Source organism: Salvelinus alpinus, chromosome 7 (assembly GCF_045679555.1).
Source record: "Salvelinus alpinus chromosome 7, SLU_Salpinus.1, whole genome shotgun sequence".
In the NCBI taxonomy this organism is placed as follows: Eukaryota; Metazoa; Chordata; class Actinopteri; order Salmoniformes; family Salmonidae; genus Salvelinus; species Salvelinus alpinus.
In genome coordinates, this window is record NC_092092.1 from 51,439,947 (window position 1) to 51,465,232 (window position 25,286).

Sequence of the window (25,286 nt, forward strand, 5' to 3'; positions counted from 1 at the left end):
CCCGGGAGGAAGAGCAGCTCCGTCTTGCCGAGGTTCAGCTTGAGGTGGTGATCCGTCATCCACACTGATATGTCTGCCAGACATGCAGAGATGCGATTCACCACCTGGTTATCAGAGGGGGGAAAGGAGAAGATTAATTGTGTGTCGTCTGCATAGCAATGATAGGAGAGACCATGTGAGGATATGACAGAGCCAAGTGACTTGGTGTATAGCGAGAATAGGAGAGGGCCTAGAACAGAGCCCTGGGGGACACCAGTGGTGAGAGCACGTGGTGCGGAGACAGATTCTCGCCACGCCACCTGGTAGGAGCGACCTGTCAGGTAGGACGCAATCCAAGCGTGGGCCGCGCCGGAGATGCCCAGCTCGGAGAGGGTGGAGAGGAGGATCTGATGGTTCACAGTATCAAAGGCAGCCGATAGGTCTAGAAGGATGAGAGCAGAGGAGAGAGAGTTAGCTTTAGCAGTGCGGAGCGCCTCCGTGACACAGAGAAGAGCAGTCTCAGTTGAATGACTAGTCTTGAAACCTGACTGATTTGGATCAAGAAGGTCATTCTGAGAGAGATAGCAGGAGAGCTGGCCAAGGACGGCACGTTCAAGAGTTTTGGAGAGAAAAGAAAGAAGGGATACTGGTCTGTAGTTGTTGACATCGGAGGGATCGAGTGTAGGTTTTTTCAGAAGGGGTGCAACTCTCGCTCTCTTGAAGACGGAAGGGACGTAGCCAGCGGTCAAGGATGAGTTGATGAGCGAGGTGAGGTAAGGGAGAAGGTCTCCGGAAATGGTCTGGAGAAGAGAGGAGGGGATAGGGTCAAGCGGGCAGGTTGTTGGGCGGCCGGCCGTCACAAGACGCGAGATTTCATCTGGAGAGAGAGGGGAGAAAGAGGTCAAAGCACAGGGTAGGGCAGTGTGAGCAGAACCAGCGGTGTCGTTTGACTTAGCAAACGAGGATCGGATGTCGTCGACCTTCTTTTCAAAATGGTTGACGAAGGTATCAGCAGAGAGGGAGGAGGGGGGAGGAGGGGGAGGAGGATTCAGGAGGGAGGAGAAGGTGGCAAAGAGCTTCCTAGGGTTAGAGGCAGATGCTTGGAATTTAGAGTGTTAGAAATTGGCTTTAGCAGCAGAGACAGAAGAGGAGAATGTAGAGAGGAGGGAGTGAAAGGATGCCAGGTCCGCAGGGAGGCGAGTTTTCCTCCATTTCCGCTCGGCTGCCCGGAGCCCTGTTCTGTGAGCTCGCAATGAGTCGTCGAGCCACGGAGCAGGAGGGGAGGACCGAGCCGGCCTGGAGGATAGGGGACATAGAGAGTCAAAGGATGCAGAAAGGGAGGAGAGGAGGGTTGAGGAGGCAGAATCAGGAGATAGGTTGGAGAAGGTTTGAGCAGAGGGAAGAGATGATAGGATGGAAGAGGAGAGAGTAGCGGGGGAGAGAGAGCGAAGGTTGGGACGGCGCGATACCATCCGAGTAGGGGCAGTGTGGGAAGTGTTGGATGAGAGCGAGAGGGAAAAGGATACAAGGTAGTGGTCGGAGACTTGGAGGGGAGTTGCAATGAGATTAGTGGAAGAACAGCATCTAGTAAAGATGAGGTCAAGTGTATTGCCTGCCTTGTGAGTAGGGGGGGAAGGTGAGAGGGTGAGGTCAAAAGAGGAGAGGAGTGGAAAGAAGGAGGCAGAGAGGAATGAGTCAAAGGTAGACGTGGGGAGGTTAAAGTCACCCAGAACTGTGAGAGGTGAGCCATCCTCAGGAAAGGAACTTATCAGGGCGTCAAGCTCATTGATGAACTCTCCAAGGGAACCTGGAGGGCGATAAATGATAAGGATGTTAAGCTTGAAAGGGCTGGTAACTGTGACAGCATGGAATTCAAAGGAGGCGATAGACAGATGGGTCAGGGGAGAAAGAGAGAATGTCCACTTGGGAGAGATGAGGATCCCAGTGCCACCACCCCGCTGACCAGAAGCTCTCGGGGTGTGCGAGAACACGTGGGCAGACGAGGAGAGAGCAGTAGGAGTAGCAGTGTTATCAGTGGTAATCCATGTTTCCGTCAGTGCCAAGAAGTGCTCAAAGGGATATTCAATGTTTTCTTTTTTTCTACCATCTACCAATAGGTGCCCTTCTTAGTGAGTCATTGAAATTGTTTGAAATTCACTGCTCGACTGAGGGACCTTACAAATAATTGTATGTGTGGAGTACAGAGATGAGGTAGCCATTCAAACACTATTATTGAACACAGAATGAGTCCAACTTATTATGTAACTTGTTAAGCAATGGTTTACTCCTGAACTTATTTAGGTTTTCCATAACAAAGGGGTGGAATACTTATTGACTCAAGATATTTCAGCTTTTCAGCTTTTCATTTTTTATTAATTTGTAAACATTTCTAAAAACACAATTCCACTTTGACATTATTGGGGTATTGTGTGTAGGCCGGTGATACAAAATCTAAATTGAATCCATTTTAAATGTAGGCTGTTACACAACAAAGTGTGGAAAAGTTAAGGGGTGTGAATACTTTCGGAAGGCTCTGTATTATCCATAGAAGGATGCTTTTGGATTTTTTGTTTTACTGGTGTTTCTTAATTTACTGTAGGACTCCCAATCAATTGGATCTTTAGTTCTACGGTACTTAGCACAGGCTTTATCCCTTTCTCTCAACAGATGTATTGAGTCAGACCCGGCAACATATGACACATGACCTATTGAGCAACTCCAACTAGACACATTTGATTCCTGCATGCATTTCAAATCCCACTTTCTTTTCATGAGAGTCATGCCCTGCCGCCCTCAGTGACCCCGTGTTTCTCTGCACTTGTCAATCATGCATTACTCACAGCTGCCAAACTTCAGGGGACATGAGTGGAAGTCCATGGGGAAATCTTCCAGATGCATAGGACACTCCGCGTGAACCGTCAACCTAGATACAACACACATGGAGCACAATGCGTCACTGTAACATCCAAACACACACACACACACTCTCGTGCCGACCAAACTGTGCAGGCATACATCCTTTTCACCTTGTTATTTTCGGCACTGTTCCATCAAATATGGTTGATGTGAACCAGTATGCAATAGTTACGGCTGTTACATCATATGTCGTGTTTGGTAGTGTCAGAATGAACAACCAATGGAGTTGTACCAAACAAGCATGAGAGCCTCTTTTAATCTAAACTAAGGTGCAATCAGTAATAAACCAGAGTTGATGGAAGCCAAAGCTATAGGATAGAGAATGCTTATAGGGCACACAAACTATGAGTATCCCCCAGATTTATAGTGGGCTATTTCTGAAATATATTGCACTGTGTGCAGTGGAGATGCTCTCTATCTATATCAATTCCAGCCTAAAGGACCTGACAATGCTCTTTTCCTAAGTGATTCCATTCAAATAGCCTCTGACTGGGCAATGCTTTCATCTGTATTCTACAGGGACTCACTTGTCAAAATAATGTCCCCTGTCATTGGCACTGAGTGAGTCAAATATCGCAATAAATAACATAATTATTGATTTAGGGGGGTTACTGCGGCAAAGGGAGGCGTACACCGAGACTGGTTCGATGAGGAGAAACAAGGGGATATGTGCTCCATGCAATGTGTGTCATGTATTCAAATGGAATTTGTTTGGGTCGAGGGTGACATCGGGGGAGATTGGGTACGGTGGTCGTACTTTTGACTGTGTTTTTCTGTTCCACATGAATTGAAAGAACACGCTAACCCTGCTACAGTAATAATATTTCATTCAACTTCATGAATCATTTCTAACACCAATTCAAATAGTTTGGTTTGAGCTGTATTTGCCTCATGGTGTAAAGTAGGGTGCCATCGTCTTGAATCCTCAGTAGTTTATTGGGCATGGTCATGTTGTGAGCCACCGACTTCTTCCCGTTGTGGAAGAACGTGTCCGGAGTCCATATTTTACTGGCCATCAAGTTGTTCAGCCGAAGTATGTCCATGGGCCCGTCGAATTTCAACCTCTCGTCTTTCCAGCTTTGCCGGAAGAACACGTCTATCGTGTATTCCTGTGGGCAGAAGGAACGTTGTTGTCAACAATCGGCAATCATCCACAGGTGACGATTGCAGACAATAAAACCTTGAACCGTAAGTGCACTTAAAAAAAGAGATATAAAAATGTTTTATTGCAAATTATTTCTGCACTGTGAATATGAAACCTGCACCTTCACCTAAAAATGGCACAATATCTTCTGTTGTACCACCTGCCTTTTTGAACCTTCCTTAGCTGTCAGTCCCTACTATATTACAATTGCTCTGAAAGTTTGCCTAGCCATTAAGTGTTGGGCCAGTAACCTTAATATCACTGGTTCGAATCCCCGAGCTGACGAGGTGAAAAATCTGTCGATGTGGCCTTGAGCAAGGCGTCTGTTAAATTATTCAAATGTAAAACAGATAAATCACAAGCAGCACCTAGTGAGAGGCTGTGAAAACAGCCTGTGATGAAGCTTAGGTGGATGGCACCCTTTCTCTCTGTCTTATCCCCTCCATACAATGCAGCCCCTATAACATCCATTACTGACTCACTGCTCCTCCTGCATACACTTGGGCCTGCCATTAATCCACACCGAATGGGAGTTTTATGTTTTTTCTTTAGAGCGGAGCAGCCTATACAAGGTGAGGTCCCTGGTGTTAGTGTGCCATGTACCTATCCTGCCTATCCAACCCCCACTACTTGATTTAGCAGCCTAGCAGCCCTGGAGCAGTGGCGCCATGAGATACTTTGCTTAGGTAGAACAATCTCTCTCTCTCTCTCTCTCTCCTCCTGCTTCTCCCTTCATTCTCCAAAGGATACCTGGCTTGTTACAGCCTCCAGGGCAAAGGGTACTGAAAGAGGTGTGCATGTGTGCTTACTAGCTGTGTTCAAAATCATATGAGCTGGAATGAAAAACATGCCTTAGGTGTGAGCACATCACAGCTTATGAGACCACATGTGCAATGAAAACAGTCAATTCATCATTTTACCTTCAGCCACTAGCGATTTGATGGCAACAACAGATAACAATATTCTGTGCTTTATCAAAGTAGATTTGCACCTCATGTAGTCCACTGGACTCCGTATGGAAATCCCAAAGATTGCTATGTGGTGTTATCAATCATGTCACGCCCTGACCATAGAGAGCGTTTTATTCTCTATTTTGGTTAGTTCGGGGTGTGACTAGGGTGGGTGATCTAGTGTGTTGATTTCTATGTTGGCCTGGTATGGTTCCCAATCAGAGGCAGCTGTTTATCATTGTCTCTGATTGGGGATCATATTTAGGCAGCCATTTCACCACTGTGTTTTGTGGGATCTTGTTTGTGTGTAGTTGCCTGTGAGCACTCCATGACTTCACGTTTCGTTTGCTGTTTATTGTATTTGTGAGTTTCCTTTATTAAACATGTGGAACCCAAATCACGCTGCACGTTGGTCTGAGTATATTTCCAGTTCGTACGACGATCGTGACACTACAAGCTACCATCAACCATGCACACATTAATAAATTATAATATTGATAGTCTCCCTAGGCGTGTAAGGCATGGCTTTGCATCAAGATGACCGTACACATCTTAAGTTAACGCTCCTTACCACGACATGGGACACACTCGCCTAGTGAATACTTAATGGGAACTTATGCCTAATGTATATGTTGCTTTTAGGGGTGATAGGGTTTGAATTCTGCATTGCTCGTCAAATATCATAAATGTTTCATAGATAACAGCTGATTCGTAGTTGTTGGAGCCAATTTGGGTGCATCTTATATTACGGTAATATTCAGGCAATTACACTCCCAGCCACACAGACAACATATACAGAACAAACACACAGGCCAAAACGGCTCCTACAATAATGTTCATTTAAAGAATGGCTCACACTGGATATTGCCATTTTAAAAACGGGACTGTGAGTGTGGAATGAGAAATCGGTGATTGTATTTTCTTTAATACAAGCCCAAGATAAATGAAGAAGTGACTTGAATAACGAGTCGATTTAAAAAAAAAAATGTATTTGTATTTTTATAAGACAAAACTGTCAAAGGAATAGGCACGGCGCCGAGTGGAGGAAGAGAACACATCTCTCTCTATAGTAAGACTGCTAAAGGTGTTGCCGTGAGGAGAAAACGATGTATAGGGATGAGCTCCAGGGAAGAAGAAAGAAGGGGACAATTCTGCCTTTGAAAAGAAACTAAGAAAACAACATCAAAAGAAGAGAATGGAAGGAGAACCTGAGAGAGAGTGAGAGATATAATATTGCTGTACCAAACGGAGTCCAGACAGTGAAATAGCACTCAGGATGAAGAAGGGTAGAACAATGTAGCAAAGGTAGCAACACAATGGGAATAAATCACATGTGCGCCTTATCACTCCTTTTCTCTCTCCCTCATTCTTCCAGAACCTGATTTAAACATGTCCCTTGAACAGTGAAATTGAATAGGGGACGCAAGCTGGAGCATTGGCTACAGAGATCTTAAGTCTGCTGTGGAGGAAAGCGAAGGGGAAAGATTTTGAGGTTTTGAAAGGTAACAAGGTGTGATGCCTGGCCAGAGAAGAGAAAGAGAGGAGCGAATGGATTGTCCGGGGGAAGAGAGAGGGAGAGAGGGGTCTCTTGGCTATGTTAGAAGCCAGGGCCCTTTGAAGACGATCAGGGGAGCCCTAATCTTAAGGCGTCAGTGTTAGGGGGGGCTTTGGTGCTCCACTAGAGCCAGGCAAAGCTGCTTGGAACAAACACAAACACCAGGGTCCTATTCATTTGGCACCAAACTGAAGAAAACGGACGGAAACAGGAAGGGGCAAACGGAATCCGTCCAATGAGAAATGCTTGTTTTCATTTTCAGTTGCAAAATGTTTTGATATGGTGTGCCCTAATGAATACGACCAGGACTAAGAGGTCCAAATAAGCGACAGAAAGGAAAATGGTGCGGAATGATGTCATGGTTTTGCAATGAAACAGTAAACAAAATACCTGAAATGGCATAATCAGAATTGGGTTTTTCTATATTCTTCCATTCACATTGCCCATTCCAGCACAGTTACAGCAACTATGGTGAATGCGTAACCAGCCCGGTACAGTTTGGCTTGGTTCAGCCCAGTTTGGCTCAGTGTGGTAACAAGGTACTTGTAAGATTAGAATGTGGTCTCACCATGTCTGTATCTGAAACTGGGCCAAAGCTGGTGACGTAGACATTGGTATTCACCTCTGTCACACGATCTGAAAAACATAATAACAAGGAGGATTAAAATAGAACAAACAAAGGCGGATCATGAGACCATTTCTTCCTCGCTGAACATGAATAAACAGATCTATTACTAGACACTTCAGTATGAATTACTGAAGCTCATATTTTGAGTGGCACTTCCCTGCGTTGCAGTAAAACAACACTTCATTTTTTACTCCTAACGACACCATCCCGTCAGGCCTACCTCTGTTCAGAGAAAACAACAGCGCACACATTTTGGTTTCTCTCCTGGGCAACTCTTTCATTAAGTTAATCTCTTATACGCTTGGGTAATTTCTTAAAAAAGCTTTCAGGCTTTACAAGTATCCTCTGCTGCACACACACACACAGCAACTCACACACAGTAACTCGCACAGACACAAACTCATGTGTATTCTAAAGAGGTTCTCATTATCCTAAAATAAAGTGCTCTCATGCAAGGCGACTCGGCGAGCGAGAGCAGGCCCAGTGTGCTCACTGCGTTTGCTGACAAATGACACACAGACGTGTAATGGATATGCTTATTATTTATGAACTAGCACATATCAAGAGGAACAGACGGCTCGTTGGGTAATGTGTGCAATACATTTAGCAATACATACACTGGATTGCACTATAGAATAGGTGTTTAAAGGTCCAATGCAGCCATTTTGATCTCAATCTCAAATTATTTCTGGGTAACAATTAAGTACCTTACTATGATCGTTTTCAATTAAAATGGTCAAAAAGAAACAAAATTTGCTTAGTAAAGAGCAATTTCTCCAGGAATAGTTTAGCTAGGACTGCCTAAGTGGGGAGGGGGAAAATGTGAAATGAGCTGTTATTGGCAGAGAGGTTGGAAACTCTCTTTCTTTTATCAACACATTTACCGCATGGTGATTTCACACATCAATCGAAGACATGTGCTACTGAAATTGCATATGGTTATATTATGTAAGAACAATTGTGCAACACAAATAAAAATAATATTTGATAACAAATTCGCTTTCTCCCGTGTTGGCTAGTGTTCGCAGTCCGCGGTTCTGAAACACATCAGTGCGCTGTTTAATTGGCGCCTTTTCCTAGACCATGTTGCTATGTGCATAATAGCGAAGTTAACCAGCTTATTGATGTTGAGAACAATGCGGCTGAGGCAGCAGCGGAGTTATGAGACGAGAAAACTGCCCTTGCCTTAATTGTCTAAGAAAAGTGAGAAGATAGAGAAACTCCAACTTCACTAGGTCTATAATCAATAGCCTAACTGTTAAATGTGCCTGGCTTTATAAATCATCCATGTACTGTATACAGTTGAAGTCGGAAGTTTACATACACCTTAGCCAAATACATTTAACCTCAGTTTTTCACAATTCCGGACATTTAATCTCAGTAAGATTTCCCTGTCTTAGGTCAGTTAGGATGCCCACTTTACTTTAAGAATGTGAAATGTCAAAATAATAGTAGAGAGAATGATTTATTTCAGCTTTTATTTCTTTCATCACATTCCCAGTGGGTCAGACGTTTACATACACTCAATTAGTATTTGATATCATTGCATTTAAATTGTTTAACTTGGGTCAAACGTTTCAGGTAGCCTTCCTCAAGCTTCCCACAATAAGTTGGATGAATTTTGGCCCATTCCTCCTGACAGAGCTGGTGTAACTGAGTCAGGTTTCTAGGCCTCCTTTTCAGTTCTGTCCACACATTTTCTATAGGAATGAGGTCAGGGCTTTGTGATGGCCACTCCAATACCTTGACTTTGTTGTCCTTAAGCCATTTTGCCACAACTTTGGAAGTATGCTTTGGGTCATTGTCCATTTGGAAGACCCATTTGCAACCAAGCTTTAACTTCCTGACTGATGTTTTGAAATGTTGCTTCAATATATCCACATAATTTTCCTACCTCATGATGCCATCTATTTTGTGAAGTGCACCTCCTGCAGCAAAGCATCCCCACAACATGATTCTGCCACCCCCGGGCATCACGGTTGGGATGGTGTTCTTCGGCTTGCAAGCTTCCCCCTTTTTCCTCCAAACATATTGATGGTCATTATGGCCAAACAGTTCAATTTCTGTTTCATCAGACCAGAGGACATTTCTCCAAAAAGTATGATCTTTGTCCCCATGTGCAGTTGCAAACCGTAGTCTGGCTTTTTTTATGGCGGTTTTGGAGCAGTGGCTTCTTCCATGCTGAGCGGCCTTTCAGGTTATGTCGATATAAGACTTATTTTACTGTGGATATAGATACTTTTGTACCTGTTTCCTCCAGCATCTTCACAAGGTCCTTTGCTGCTGTTCTGGGATTGATTTGCACTTTTCGCACCAAAGTACGTTCATCTCTAGCAGACAGAACGCGTCTCCTTCCTGAGCGGTATGACGGCTGCGTGGTCCCATGGTGTTTGTACTTGCGTACTATTGTTTGTACAGATGAACGTGGTACCTTCAGGCGTTTGGAAATTGCTCCCAAGGATGAACCAGACTTGTGAAGGTCTACAATTTTTTTCTGAGGTCTTGGCTTATTTCTTTTGATTTTCCCATGATGTCAAGCAAAGAGTTTGGAGGTAGGCCTTAAAATACATCCACAGGTACACCTCCAATTGACTCAACTTTTGTCAATTAGCCTATCCGAAGCTTCTAAAGCCATGACATCATTTTCTGGAATTTTCCAAGCTGTTTAAAGGCACAGTCAACTTAGTGTATGTAAACTTCTGACCCACTGGAATTGTGATACAGTAAATTATAAGTGAAATAATCTGTCTGTAAACAATTGTTGTAAAAATTACTTGTGTCATGCACAAAGTAGATGTCCTAACCGACTTGCCAAAACTATAGTTTCTTAACAAGAAATGTGTGGAGTGGTTGAAAACAAGTTTTAATGACTCCATTCTAAGTGTATGTAAACGTCAACTTCAACTGTATCTATAGAAATAAGACAGATCCTGCTTCTGTTGCCTGTTTGAGTGTTTGTTTTAATAGCCTACTGATTCCGTGGGCACCAAGCCTCACGCAACCACATATCGGATAAAGAACTTCACAAATGTGGCTGTTTATAATCTTTGCTATGCTGTAATAACAGCTTTACATTTTTTGTGTGTTAGACCAGCCTCTCTGGTATTATTTATATTCTAATTGAAATGTTGTTTACACTATTCCAAATTGTCTGAATTAAAAAATAAATAATAATAATCCTCCCTTTATCTCCTTCTTATTGTTATTATTATGATCATCATTATAATAAAAAGTAATATAATTAGAATTAATAGGCTTAGTGTAGTATCCTTGTATAACCACCATCGAGCTGTAGGCCTAAGAACGCATCCTGTTTAGTCTTAATACCGTAACTTACTATATTTCAATACTTACAGTATATAGGCTACTGTATCAATCAATCATTTATTAGTTCATGTCATCACACAGTATAGGGGTCATTCATGATTTTAAATGCAATCAAGCGTTTTTGTTTTCAAATAAGATAACAAAGCGACCGTTGAATAATTAGCGTAAACAATAAATAGGCCTAAACCATTACATTTCACAAATGAATGCGACTTTTTTTGGTCTTTGCTGTAATAAAGGCTTTACAAAAATACGTTACAACAGACACTCCGGTACGCTTATAATATATTTATTGATATTTACATTGTTTCAAACAGTTATATTGTAATCAAACAGCAACTGTTTGGCACACATAATATGCACTCAGTGCCTGCTCCTTACCTTCTTTTTCTTGATCTCCAGCATTTTCCACAACTAGTCAAATTTATTCCACACATCTGACTTCCCCTTTACCTCCTGAGCAACCAGTAAACATTCCCCCGTTTCAAATTTATTTGTCACGTCCTCTGCATCCATTTTCCTGTCACGTGTTAGTGTTCAGAGTTTGTTATAACCAATTTATTGATGCGATTATGGGAATGTCTTTTAATTTTTTATTATGGATTTCGGGAACTTTTCAGTCAGAAATGTCTGTAATTATGTTGCAGCTTTAGCAACACAGAGCGCGTGATACACCCTGTTGATGTTCTGTGGTTGTCTCTGCAGCAGGGATGAGAGAGAGACAAAGAGTGCTAGTCACACAGTCACTCGCTGTCTTTTTTTTTTAACACAGCACAGCAAGTCTGAGCCAGGCTCGGCACAATCAAATCAATTGCGGTCGGACTCCCTCTAGTCATTTGTGTGTCTTAATTATTTAATCAAACAGTTCGCTTAAAGCATCAGACAAACTCCGTGCATATATTGAAGTTGATTTGATTAAAACACATAGGATTTGTCTATATATGGAAAAATACACGTTTAAAAATATAGATGAATCAATTGGTCGAAAGAACAGAAAACCATTTTATGTCGGGGACAGCCCTAGTCTTTTCAAACAGCTCTTACACTAAAAAGGCACTATAATCATGTTCACAATTTCACAGTATTTTTCCAACCTCATAGCGTGGAAATATATATATATACAGGAAAATCACATTTTTGACTGCACTGGCCCTTTAAGTGTGTAAACCACACATTATTATGGATGGTTATCCACTGTATTTAAGACCACGGGCAGGACTGGGTATCTAAACTGGGGCTTCCATGTCTTGTGATGGTTATGTTGGGGTGGAGATGCAGTGCCTTCGGAAAGTATTCAGACCCCTTGACTTTATCTACATTTTGTTACGCTACAGCCTTATTCTAAAATTGATTTAAAAAATGTTTTACCCCATCATCAGTCTACACACAATACCCCATAATGACAAAGCAAAAACAGTTTTTTAGAAATGTTTGCTAATATATATTTAAAAAAAAACGGAAATATCACGTTTACATAAGGATTCAGACCCTTTACACAGTACTTTGTTGAAGCACCTTTGGCAGCAATTACAGCTTCAAGTCTTCTTGGGTATGACGCTACAAGCGTGACACACCTGTTTTTAGGGAGTTTCTCCCATTCTTCTCTGCAGATCCTGTCAAGTTCTGTCTGTTTGGATGGGGAGCATTGCTGCACAGCTATTTTCAGGTCTAACCAGTGACGTTGGATCAGGTTTAAGTCCGGGCTCTGGCTGGGCCACTCAAGGACATTCAGAGATTTGTCCTAAAGCCACTACTGCGTTGTCTTGGCTGTGTACTTAGGGTCGTTGTCCTGTTGGAAGGTGAACCTTCGCCCCAGTCTGAGGTCATGAGAGTTCTGGAGCAGGTTTTCTTCAAGGAGCTCTCTGTACTTTGCTCCGTTCACCTTTGCCTCGATCCTGACTAGTCTTCTGGTCCCTGCCGCTGATAAACATCTCCACAGCATGATTTTGCCACCACCATGCTTCACCATAGGTATTTTTTTTATTTAACCTTTATTTAACAAGGCAAGTCTTAAGAACAAATTCTTATTTTACAATGACAGCCTGCCCCAGCCAAACCCACCCCTAACCCGGACGACACTGGGGCAATTGTGCGCCGCTCTATGGGACCCCCGATCACGGCCGGTTGTGATACAGCCCGGGATCTAACCAGAGTATGTAGTGATGCTTCTAGCACACAGAGATGCAGTGCCTTAGAACGCTACGCCACTCGGGTGCCAGGTTTCCTCCAGATGTGTCGCTTGGCATTCAGGCCAAAGAGTTCAATATTGGTTTCATCAGACCAGAGAATCTTGTTTCTCATGGTCTGAGAGTCTTTAGGTGCCTTTTGGCAAACTCCAAGCAGGCTGTCATGTGCCTTTTAATGAGGAGTGGCTTCGGTCTTGCCACTCTACCACAAAGGCCTGATTGGTGGAGTTCTGCAGAGATGGTTGTCCTTATGGAAGGTTCTTCCATCTCCACATAGGAACTCTAGAGCTCTATCAGAGTGACTATCGGTTCTTGGTCACCTCCCTGACCAAGGCCCTTCTCACCCGATTGCTCAGTTTGGCCGGCCGGCCAGCTCTAGGAAGTGTCTTGGTGGTTCTAAACTTCTTCCATTTAAGAATGATGGAGGCCACTGTGTTCTTGGGGACCTTAAATGCTGCAGAAATGTTCTGGTACCCTTCCCCAGATCTGTGCCTCTACACAATCCTGTCTCGGAGCTCTACGGACAATTCATTCAACCTCACGGCCTGGTTTTTACTCTGACATGCACTGTCAACTGTGGGACCTTATATGGACAGGCGTGCCTTTCCAAATCGTGTCCAATCAATTGAATTTACCACAGGTGGATTCCAAACAAGTTGTAGAAACATCAAGGATGATCAATGAAAAAAGGATGCACGAGTCTCATAGCAAAGGGTCTGAATACTTATGTAAATAAGGTATATCTGTTTTACATTTTTTATAAATTTGAAAAAATTCAAAAAAATTGTTTTCACTTTGTCATTATGGGGTATTGTGTTTAAATTGCTGAGGAGTTTTTTTATGTAATCAAGTTTAGAATACGGTTGTAACGTAACAAAATGTGGAAAAAGTCAAAGGGTTCGAATACTTTCTGAATGCATATGTGTGGATGAAAACACCTTGCTGTGTGCAGACTCACACTAGATGAATAAATACACTAGATATGTAGAAATCTGAAATATGACTCCACTGACGGTGACCCTGATGTAGCCCGTTTTAATGTGAGACCTTTACAATACAGTAATACCCTGTTTTAACCTGTGGATAGAGATCCTATAATACACTGCTCTATGATTCTATGGTCAAGCCTACAGTCAATAACACCATAGAACTAAATCATCAAAATAAATAGCAGCAGCATGTTCTTATTCAATGGAAAAGTAAACCAAATCATGAAAAAAAATGTACTGTTACGTACAAATAATGCATACTTCATACAAAGGAGTGGAGGCCCTTGAGGACAAATCACTTATTTATTATTTAGAAAAGAATCCAGAAAAAAAATGTACTGAGTTACGTACAAATGATGCATACTTAGCACAAAGAAGTGGCTCTTGGGGATAAATCGCTTGTTTTATTATTTAGAAAAGAAACCAGAGTGCATTTGAAGCCTGAGGATGTGAGGCCACTTTATTTATAGTATCAAGTAATGTAGGTTCACTTCTTCAGCTCAGACATACCAAAGCGAGTGGTCTAGTCAAGTTCCCTTAGCTTGTCATTTATATGTGTTTAGACTTCCGACCAAGCTATCAAATGTCTAACTAAACTATAGTAAACAAGCAAACTGAATATATGTGTTATGCAGATGAATGAGGACCCAAAAGCGACGTAATAGTAACAGAGTCTTTATTCCAGTATAAAACAAATAATGATTCTCCTGGATATAAATCAATGGTAATCCAAAACAGGAAACTGAAATCCTCTCGTCAATAGAGAGGAACGACTGGAGACGCGACCACAGACTGCAGGTCGCTTCAGGAAGGCACAGACCGTAGCTGACATAGACACCTGCTCACACGCAGCATCTGAAGAAGGCAAAAGAACACGACAGGGCGGAACAAGGACACAGAAACTGCAAACATCAAACAAGAATCCGACAAGGACAGGAGCGGAAAACAGAGGGAGAAATAGGGACTCTAATCAGATGGCAAAATAGGGGACAGGTGTGAAAGAGTAAATGAGGTCGTAGGGAGAATGAGAAACAGCTGGGAGCATGAACGGAACGATAGAGAGAGAGAAAGAGAAAGAACCTAATAAGACCAGCAGAGGGAAGCACAGGGACAAGACATGATCAAAGACAACATGACAGTACCCCCCCACTCACCGAGCGCCTCCTGGCGCACTCGAGGAGGAACCCTGGCGGCAACGAAGGAAATCATCGATCAACGAACGGTCCAGCACGTCCCGAGATGGAACCCAACTCCTCTCCTCAGGACCGTAACCCTCCCAATCCACTAAGTACTGGTGACCACGTCCCCGAGAACGCATGTCCATGATCTTCCGTACCTTGTAAATAGGAGCGCCCTCGACAAGGACGGGGGGGGGGGAGGGAAGACGAACGGGGGCGCGAAGAAAAGGCTTGACACAAGAGACATGGAAGACAGGGTGGACGCGACGAAGATGTCGCGGAAGAAGCAGTCGCACAGCGACAGGATTGACGACCTGAGAGACACGGAACGGACCAATGAACCGCGGAGTCAACTTGCGAGAAGCTGTCGTAAGAGGAAGGTTACGAGTGGAAAGCCACACTCTCTGACCGCGACAATACCTAGGACTCTTAATCCTACGTTTATTGGCGGCTCTCACAGTCTGCGCCCTGTAACGGCAAAGTGCAGACCTGACCCTCCTCCAGGTGCGCTCACAACGTTGGACAAAAGCCTGAGCGGAGGGAACGCTGGACTCGGCGAGCTGGGACGAGAACAGAGGAGGCTGGTAGCCAAGACTACTCTGAAACGGGGACAGCCCGGTAGCAGACGAAGGAAGCGAGTTGTGAGCGTACTCAGCCCAGGGGAGCTGTTCTGCCCAAGACGCAGGGTTTCGAAACGAAAGGCTGCGTAAAATGCGACCAATCGACTGATTGGCCCTTTCTGCTTGACCGTTAGACTGGGGATGAAACCCGGAAGAGAGACTGACGGAAGCACCAATCAAACGACAGAACTCCCTCCAAAACTGTGACGTGAATTGCGGACCTCTGTCTGAAACGGCGTCTAACGGGAGGCCATGAATTCTGAACACATTCTCAATGATGATTTGTGCCGTCTCCTTAGCGGAAGGAAGCTTAGCGAGGGGAATGAAATGTGCCGCCTTAGAGAACCTATCGATAACCGTAAGAATCACAGTCTTCCCCGCAGACGAAGGCAGACCGGTAATAAAGTCTAAGGCGATGTGAGACCATGGTCGAGAAGGAATGGGAAGCGGTCTGAGACGACCGGCAGGAGGAGAGTTACCTGACTTAGTCTGCGCGCAGTCCGAACAAGCAGCCACGAAACGACGCGTGTCCCGCTCCTGAGTAGGCCACCAAAACCGCTGGCGAATAGAAGCAAGCGTACCCCGAACGCCGGGGTGGCCAGCTAACTTGGCAGAGTGAGCCCACTGAAGAACAGCCAGACGAGTAGAGACAGGAACGAACAGAAGGTTACTAGGACAAGCGCGCGGCGACGCAGTGTGAGTGAGTGCTTGCTTTACCTGTCTCTCAATTCCCCAGACAGTCAACCCGACAACACGCCCTTCAGGGAGAATCCCCTCGGGGTCGGTAGAAGCCACAGAAGAACTAAAGAGACGGGATAAGGCATCAGGCTTGGTGTTCTTATTTCCCGGACGATAGGAAATCACGAACTCGAAACGAGCGAAAAACAACGACCAACGAGCTTGACGTGCATTAAGTCGTTTGGCCGAACGGATGTACTCAAGGTTCTTATGGTCAGTCCAAACGACAAAAGGGACGGTCGCCCCCTCCAACCACTGTCGCCATTCGCCTATGGCTAAGCGGATGGCGAGCAGTTCGCGGTTACCCACATCATAGTTGCGTTCCGATGGCGACAGGCGATGAGAAAAGTAAGCGCAAGGGTGGACCTTATCGTCAGACTGGAAGCGCTGAGACAGAATGGCTCCCACGCCCACCTCTGAAGCGTCAACCTCGACAATGAATTGTTTAGTGACGTCAGGAGTAACAAGGATAGGAGCGGATGTAAAACGCTTCTTGAGGAGATCAAAAGCTCCCTGGGCGGAACCGGACCACTTAAAGCAAGTCTTGACAGAAGTCAGAGCGGTGAGAGGGGCAGCCACTTGACCGAAATTACGAATGAAACGCCGATAGAAATTAGCGAAACCGAGAAAACGCTGCAACTCGACACGTGACTTAGGGACGGGCCAATCGCTGACAGCCTGGACCTTAGCGGGATCCATCTGAATGCCTTCAGCGGAAATAACAGAACCGAGAAAAGTGACAGAGGAGACATGAAAGGCGCACTTCTCAGCCTTCACGTAGAGACAATTCTCTAAAAGGCGCTGGAGTACACGTCGAACGTGCTGAACATGAATCTCGAGTGACGGTGAAAAAATCAGGATATCGTCAAGGTAAACGAAAACAAAAATGTTCAGCATGTCTCTCAGTACATCATTAACTAATGCCTGAAAGACAGCTGGAGCATTAGCGAGACCGAACGGCAGAACCCGGTATTCAAAATGCCCTAACGGAGTGTTAAACGCCGTTTTCCACTCGTCCCCCTCTCTGATGCGTACGAGATGGTAAGCGTTACGAAGGTCCAACTTAGTAAAGCACCTGGCTCCCTGCAAAATCTCGAAGGCTGACGACATAAGGGGAAGCGGATAACGATTCTTAACCGTTATGTCATTCAGCCCTCGATAATCCACGCAGGGGCGCAGAGTACCGTCCTTCTTCTTAACAAAGAAAAATCCCGCTCCGGCGGGAGAGGAAGAAGGCACCACGGTACCGGCGTCGAGAGAAACAGACAGATAATCCTCGAGAGCCTTACGTTCGGGAGCCGACAGAGAGTATAGTCTACCCCGAGGGGGAGTGGTCCCCGGAAGGAGATCAATACAACAATCATACGACCGGTGAGGAGGAAGGGAGCTGGCTCTGGACCGACTGAAGACCGTGCGCAGATCATGATATTCCTCCGGCACTCCTGTCAAATCACCAGGTTCCTCCTGAGTAGAGGGGACAGAAGACACAGGAGGGATAGCAGACATTAAACACTTCACATGACAAGAAACGTTCCAGGATAGAATAGAATTACTAGACCAATTAATAGAAGGATTATGACATACTAGCCAGGGATGACCCAAAACAACAGGTGTAAAAGGTGAACGAAAAATCAAAAAGGAAATGGTCTCACTGTGGTTACCAGATACTGTGAGGGTTAAAGGTAGTGTCTCACATCTGATACTGGGGAGAAGACTACCATCTAAGGCGAACATGGGCGTGGGCTTCCCTAACTGTCTGAGGGGAATGTCATGTTTCCGAGCCCATGCTTCGTCCATAAAACAACCCTCAGCCCCTGAGTCTATCAAGGCACTGCAGGAAGCAGCCGAACCGGTCCAGCGTAGATGGACCGACAAGGTAGTACAGGATCTTGATGGAGAGACCTGAGTAGTAGCGCTCACCAGTAGCCCTCCGCTTACTGATGAGCTCTGGCTTTTACTGGACATGACATGACAAAATGTCCAGCAGAACCGCAATAGAGGCAAAGGCGGTTGGTGATTCTCCGTTCCCTCTCCTTAGTCGAGATGCGAATACCTCCCAGCTGCATGGGCTCAGTCTCTGAGCCGGTGGGAGGAGATGGTTGAGATGCGGAGAGGGGAAACACCGTTAACGCGAGCTCTCTTTCACGAGCTCGGTGACGAAGATCTACCCGTCGTTCTATGCGGATGGCGAGTGCAATCAAAGAGTCCACGCTGGAAGGAACCTCCCGGGAGAGAATCTCATCCTTAACCTCAGCGTGGAGTCCCTCCAGAAAACGAGCGAGCAACGCCGGCTCGTTCCAGTCACTGGATGCAGCCAGAGTGCGAAACTCTATAGAGTAATCCGTTATGGATCGATCACCTTGACATAGGGAAGCCAGGGCCCTGGAAGCCTCCTTCCCAAAAACTGAACGATCAAAAACCCGTATCATCTCCTCTCTAAAGTTCTGATAAACGTTAGAACACTCAGCCCTAGCCTCCCAGATAGCTGTGCCCCACTCCCGAGCCCGACCAGTAAGGAGTGATATGACGTAAGCGATCCGAGCTCTCTCTCTTGAGTATGTGTTGGGCTGGAGAGAGAACACAATATCACACTGGGTGAGAAAGGAGCGACACTCAGTGGGCTGCCCAGAGTAACATGGTGGGTTATTAACCCTAGGTTCCGGAGACTCGGAAGACCAGGAAGTAGCTGGTGGCACGAGACGAAGACTCTGAAACTGTCCTGACAGGTCGGAGACCTGAGTGGCCAGGGTCTCAACGGCATGACGAGCAGCAGACAATTCCTGCTCGTGTCTGCCGAGCATTGCTCCCTGGAACTTGACGGCAGTGTTGAGAGAATCCGTAGTCGCTGGGTCCATCTTGGTCGGATTCTTCTGTTATGCAGATGAATGAGGACCCAAAAGCGACGTAATAGTAACAGAGTCTTTATTCCAGTATAAAACAAATAATGATTCTCCTGGATATAAATCAATGGTAATCCAAAACAGGAAACTGAAATCCTCTCGTCAATAGAGAGGAACGACTGGAGACGCGACCACAGACTGCAGGTCGCTTCAGGAAGGCACAGACCGTAGCTGACATAGACACCTGCTCACACGCAGCATCTGAAGAAGGCAAAAGAACACGACAGGGCGGAACAAGGACACAGAAACTGCAAACATCAAACAAGAATCCGACAAGGACAGGAGCGGAAAACAGAGGGAGAAATAGGGACTCTAATCAGATGGCAAAATAGGGGACAGGTGTGAAAGAGTAAATGAGGTCGTAGGGAGAATGAGAAACAGCTGGGAGCATGAACGGAACGATAGAGAGAGAGAAAGAGAAAGAACCTAATAAGACCAGCAGAGGGAAGCACAGGGACAAGACATGATCAAAGACAACATGACAATATGAGTGCACTATTTATAGTTCAATACAAAAAACGTATCTATAAAGTGAGATATTGTTCCTTCAATTAACGTGGAACACGGCTGTATGAGACAGAGAGGTCAAGAAATACAGCACAGATAAAAGGGGTGACAATCACACCTGGTCTCCCCTTTTTATATGACGCACAACAACATTTACAAGGAAGCATGTATATGACCTGCCTGCCAGGCAAACTTACATATCCTCCAATACCTAATATACTGTAGCTGCTCTAAATGACATGAATAGTCTCTCAATACTGTACTGAAAAGGAAGAAAACGTGCATTAGTTAGGAGCGTCAAGAAATCAACAGTTTCCCTAGGTGCACATGTGAGGTGTTGGGGTTGTGTGCGTTTCTGACCCTCGTATGGACCAGTCAGCAGCTACGCCTGGTTAAACAATCAGACTGGAAACACAGAGGATTAAAGGTGCAGGTTTGCAGGTTATTCTGCCGCTGCTGCTTCTGCTGCTGGGTTGTGTAGTTCTCAAATAAAGACTACAACAGAACACACATGCAGTTTCTGTTTCAACGATTGGTAATGAAGTTGTTTTGGCTAGGGGGTATGGTACATTTGAAAGGAAACCTGGACACAAAGCAAAGAGAACTCTTGGGGGAAACTCTAGGGGGAAAATGCAATGCACTTTCTAAAAACAAAAGTGAAGACCGACACTATTAATATGCAACACAAAAATATTCTGTTATTCATCGGAAGTCAAATGCGTCTCTGGCATCTAACATTTGTCGAACAGATGGCAAAACAAATGCAGCATCAAATAGTACTTTCTTCATAAGCCACTCAATTTTGGGTTGCAGAAGTCTGCGGATGATTCAGTACCTCTAGGCATGGAGAATTGTTTTTTTCTCCATAGAGAAAGTATGTCAGTGCTTCTATACCATACTGCCATCCAGGCAACCCTTCCCAGCTTTTCCCCAAGCCAAAAACAAAGACTATCACCCATATGGCAGATGCTAGTTTTGAGCTGATGGCCCCCTGAATCTCAACTTAAATGTAAAATGGCACCAGATTCTGTGGGAGGCCCGGGCTCTGGGGCCACCTGGAAATGAGACAGGATGGAGCAATGGAGGGAGAGGTGGAGAGGTGGGTGGATGGTGGAGGGAGGAAGAGGCATCTTCTCATGATGGAAGGTGATTCTTTCATAGCCATACAATGAAGACGCTTCGACGAATAATTGTATGAATCGTAGTAGTACGATCTCACAAAGACACTACACTTCAAGCGAGGACTATTCGGCACTATCATACCACTTCTTCTCAGTGCTTCTAAATAACACATTTGATCGTAAAAATTAAAATATTTTCTTTCTCCAGGTCAGTTGCTGCTAATCCATCCCATCCTCCTCCACCATTGATTCATGCGCTGTGCTGTTTATCATCACCACACCATTATGTCAGTAATACCTTCTGTTACTGGACCTAGACTAGCCAATTCAACTATACTCCAGGAATTTACAATGGAGTTGAGTGGCGACTAGTGTGGGCGAACTAGAGCTCCGATGTCACATAAAATAAACATCAGTGCCAACAGAATAGCCCATAATTACACCCATTGTTCTATGTAATTGCGGGCTATTCTTGAGTGCTGAAATCAGTCGTTTTTTGATTTAAAAAAACGTCATTTTAGGAGACGTCAGAGCTCAAGTCCGCCCGCACTAGGCGCCAATCAGCTATATCGTGGAGTTGAGTTTAGGCACACATTCACATTCACCTTCAGCTCAATCAATACTTTCCTCTAGAGGGCAACGTAATCATTAGGCGGAGGTTTATGCTGACCAAGTGTTTATCCTTTATGAGCTTGTTAAAGGCTAGAACACACACACACACATTGACCCACACGCACGCATGCACACACACACACAGGGTAAAGTGTCAAGGCGGTGAAAGATAACTCCAGTGTCTAGCTAGCCACTAGCCCTACACGGAGTTCTTTGCTGGTACATGGAAAGAACCAGTGGTGGTGGTGGTCAGCAATGAGATGTCTGACACTGTAGATCAACCAATATCCATGATGATGCCAGAGGGCCGGTGTTCCATCACATAACGCTTCCCCGTCAGAACGCATACCCCCTACAGATCTCAGATTGGCAGAGTGAGATTTTGGCACTAAACTGTGAAAATACACCTCAATTGGTTATCAAAAACGGAAGGAGCGGCATGTTCAACCAATTTAGTTACTGTGGTTAGATGGATAGATAGCTATGAAACATTAACCATTTGTGATTTCATGCACAAATTATACAAAACATGGATGTAGCAGTATCACCACAAGTATTCAGGAGCATGGTAGCAGGTTACTGGTATCTCAGTTGACATTAGCAATGTGGACATTACATGTTGTCGTACCTCTAAAGAGAGAGCCTTCAAACGTCTGGTGAGTCTGAGTGTCCTAAATGCATTACTAAAACCACCTCAATCAAACAAGTATGTCATAAATGTTTGTTGAAATTCATGTACGTCGGAGTTGGTGTTTTGTGTCTTGATTCATCTTTTTTTATTTATGTTGGGCATTATGTCCCAGGCGATGTCATGTCTAGTTTAGTGGATCCATGTCTGTGAAATGTTAAGTTGTCTATTTTCGATTGTCTAAAGAAACTACAATCACCATTCAGATATCATTGCAGTGAAAGCTAACGAGATCGAGAGAATAACGAGGTTCACACATCCCCAGTCCAGGCCAGAGCAGACGATGACGTCTGGTATTGATGATGGATGTGTGCTGGGTCGGGGTCAAAGTGCACAGGTCAAAGTTTACTGAGGAGGAGGACTGAAAGCAACCAAGGTTATTCCAACAGATACAACTAGAAATCAAGGGTTAAGACATAATGGGCCAAAACGACGAGCAGGTGATTTGCCCTGTTTGCGCAGGAGAACAGAATTGACAAACACATAATGAGAATGCTATACTGTACAGACTGTATGTCCACCTCAGGCAGACAGAAATGTATCTGTTAAGGACCCAAGGGCAGATTATATATCATAAATCAAAATACTCTCCTCATTTCTCATTAGCTTTTAATTGTTATTACAGCTAATGGTCAAACAAAGTATATTTGATGATAGCACATTCTGTGTAGGTTTACTGTACCACCCATTTATAAATTCGGCTTGCTACACCAACGCAAAACTACTTGTCATTCTGTGCAATACAATTTCCACACCATCTTAAAATGCCCCAGTGATTGCCATTTAGTTTATTGGATAATATCCTTGATCTACACCTAGTACTAAAATATAGTTTATGATCTGTCGTCACATTTACAGATTTTAGTTGATGGTTGCTGGGTGTGTAGATAAATATAGAATGTCTTAACCGGGTCGAGCGTGGCGCTGACGTCAAGGAGTGAGGGTTTGATTCTGAATTCAGGAGCTTTGGATGCCGACCAATATAACTTTGTAGGATAAGGAACCTATCTACCATCATTAAATCAACGCCCATTCATTTCTGATTGGATATATTCTCCTATTTCCAGGCGTAAGGGTAAACACAGATTGATGGAGTGGACTGCACTGATCTCTTATTTTTAAAGCGTGTCTTTGTGTCTACTGAAGGTTCCTAAATAGACCAGCATGCCACACCACAGAGCGTCACTTGTTTTCCCAGGTGGACTATGTGCTAGTGCAGCAAATAGCCCACTTGATAAGGCGCCAGCCAATATCTTGATACTGTGGATTGAGAACAGCTGTAATATAAACAGGGCAGTTTCCTAATAAAGTGTTAAGGGAACCTTTTCTCTGTAGGGTGGTGGTAGTGGTCTGTAGCTGAACTACCGTGTAATAGTGTTATCGTGTACGGCAACAATTACAGTATTCACGTGCTGTTGCCTCTGGGGAAAAGCTATTGAAACGTTGTCTCCTGCTGACTAGACAACACTACCTTTACCAAACAGGACTGCGTCCCAAATGACACCCTATTCAATTTACTGTACACTACTTTTGACCAGGGCCTATAGGGCTCTGGTCAAAAGTGGTGCACTGTGCAGAGAATAGGATGCCATTTGGGACACAGCTTTATACTGAGGATTTGGAATAACAAGCTCACTGATGACCGATATGTTCATGTGGTTTCATGTGCAGCACCATTAAATGTCACGAGAAAATATTGCCTGAACTGCGTTTCGCTGCTCCACACAAATTTAAGCTGCACTCTACACGATTTATGGTTGCACTATCTTTCACATTACAAGACACAAGCAGAAGCATCGCCGGCAGTATTTGTTCTGCATGCTGACTGTGAGGAATATGAAATACTGTGAGGAATACTTCCACTAAGATTCACTAAACCTGACAGGAAAATGAATCAAATGAAGCCAACAAAGTTAAAGTCATCACAATCTGTATGTGAATTTATACCATGTGTTTCTAAAACGTTTGTCCACAAACTGGAATCGTATTCATAAAGTGTTTCAGAGGAGGAGTGCTGATCTAGGATCAGGTCACCCCTGTCCATATAATCTGTTCATTATTATGTCAAATATAAAACTGATCCTAGATCAGCACTCATACTCTGAGACCCTTTATGAATACAGGCCTAAGCTTGTTTTGTCATGGAAAATGAAGCCAAGAGAGATTCCTTACCCCCAAGGCCGGGTCGAAGGCGATTATCATAGCCATCTAGAAGTCTGTCGAGGATCCGTGTGAAGAGAGTGATGTTGTTCTTGAAGGCATCTGTTGTAGGATCAGCAATGACTGGCCTTGGAGACAGACAAGAGTGTCAGGTTGACAAGGCCTTTGCACAGTTATTCCAGAGGGAATGAAAGAGAGAAGACACACACACATCTCCCCCTTTCCCAAGCATTCTCCCAGATGACCCATTTCAATGCTGAACATTTGTGTGCCATCTGATCTTGGAGCAAAAACACAATTTAATATACAAATGTGACCCATTTCCGGAAGCCAGGCGTATGACGCACGTCAGTAATTTACAGGAGAGGCTTTTGTAGGTAATACTTTGCCAAAAAAAAACGCATTTCGATTTTTAAAATTATTTTTTAAACGTCTTCTGGAACATGTGAGCTTTCATGTATATTAATAACAAACTTGTACACCATCTGTAAATATTAATAAAATTGTAAAATTACGAGCCTAGTTGGTTTAGCCACGTAAAAATGTCAGGAACCTTCCCGCTAGCCATGATTGGCTGAGATAATGGATGGGCTGGACATGCCCAGAGATGAGTTCGGATTGGTCTGCCATGTAGCTGGCTTCTGTTTATAACATGAGCTACTCAGTGTGTGTAGAAAATCCTCGCTACCAAGGCTTTTTTGTAAAAGATATAACGTTAACCATGGAAAGCTGCAAAAGTGTTGCTACTGCTCTCAACAACAATGCTGCCCTACATTTTGCAGGCACTATTGACAAAGATCAGTGGGAAAAAGTTACGACTTTCTGCACACGGTGTGAACCGGAGTAACTTGACACAACGAAACAAGCGTTCATACATGTGTACAGGTAAGAGTCTAGCTACATTTTCAGACATTACAAGTTTCACATTTGTTCTGAAAGTTGTTTCATTGCAAGTTAAAGCATACTGTTACCTAGCTAGTGAATGTTAGCTTGCTGTCTCGCTAGCTAATGTTATGTGTATGTTCAGTGTAGTAATATTATTTGTATCTCAGAAATTGATTTGCATTTCTAGTTATAGCCTAATGTTA

At 44.2% G+C, this 25,286-nt stretch overlaps 1 protein-coding gene across 1 annotated transcript in view; it reads right to left on the reverse strand.

Moving 5' to 3' along the window:
• LOC139581144 (gamma-aminobutyric acid receptor subunit alpha-2-like) overlaps positions 1-25,286 on the reverse strand; it is a 62,798-nt gene that overhangs the window by 34,703 nt on the left and 2,809 nt on the right. The window contains exons 3-6 of the mRNA XM_071410605.1: positions 24,211-24,326; positions 7,113-7,180; positions 3,784-4,004; positions 2,820-2,902 (exon numbers count right to left, since the gene is read on the reverse strand). Coding sequence (XP_071266706.1) covers positions 2,820-2,902; positions 3,784-4,004; positions 7,113-7,180; positions 24,211-24,326 — 488 coding nt within the window. The remainder of the gene's footprint in view (positions 1-2,819; positions 2,903-3,783; positions 4,005-7,112; positions 7,181-24,210; positions 24,327-25,286) is intronic.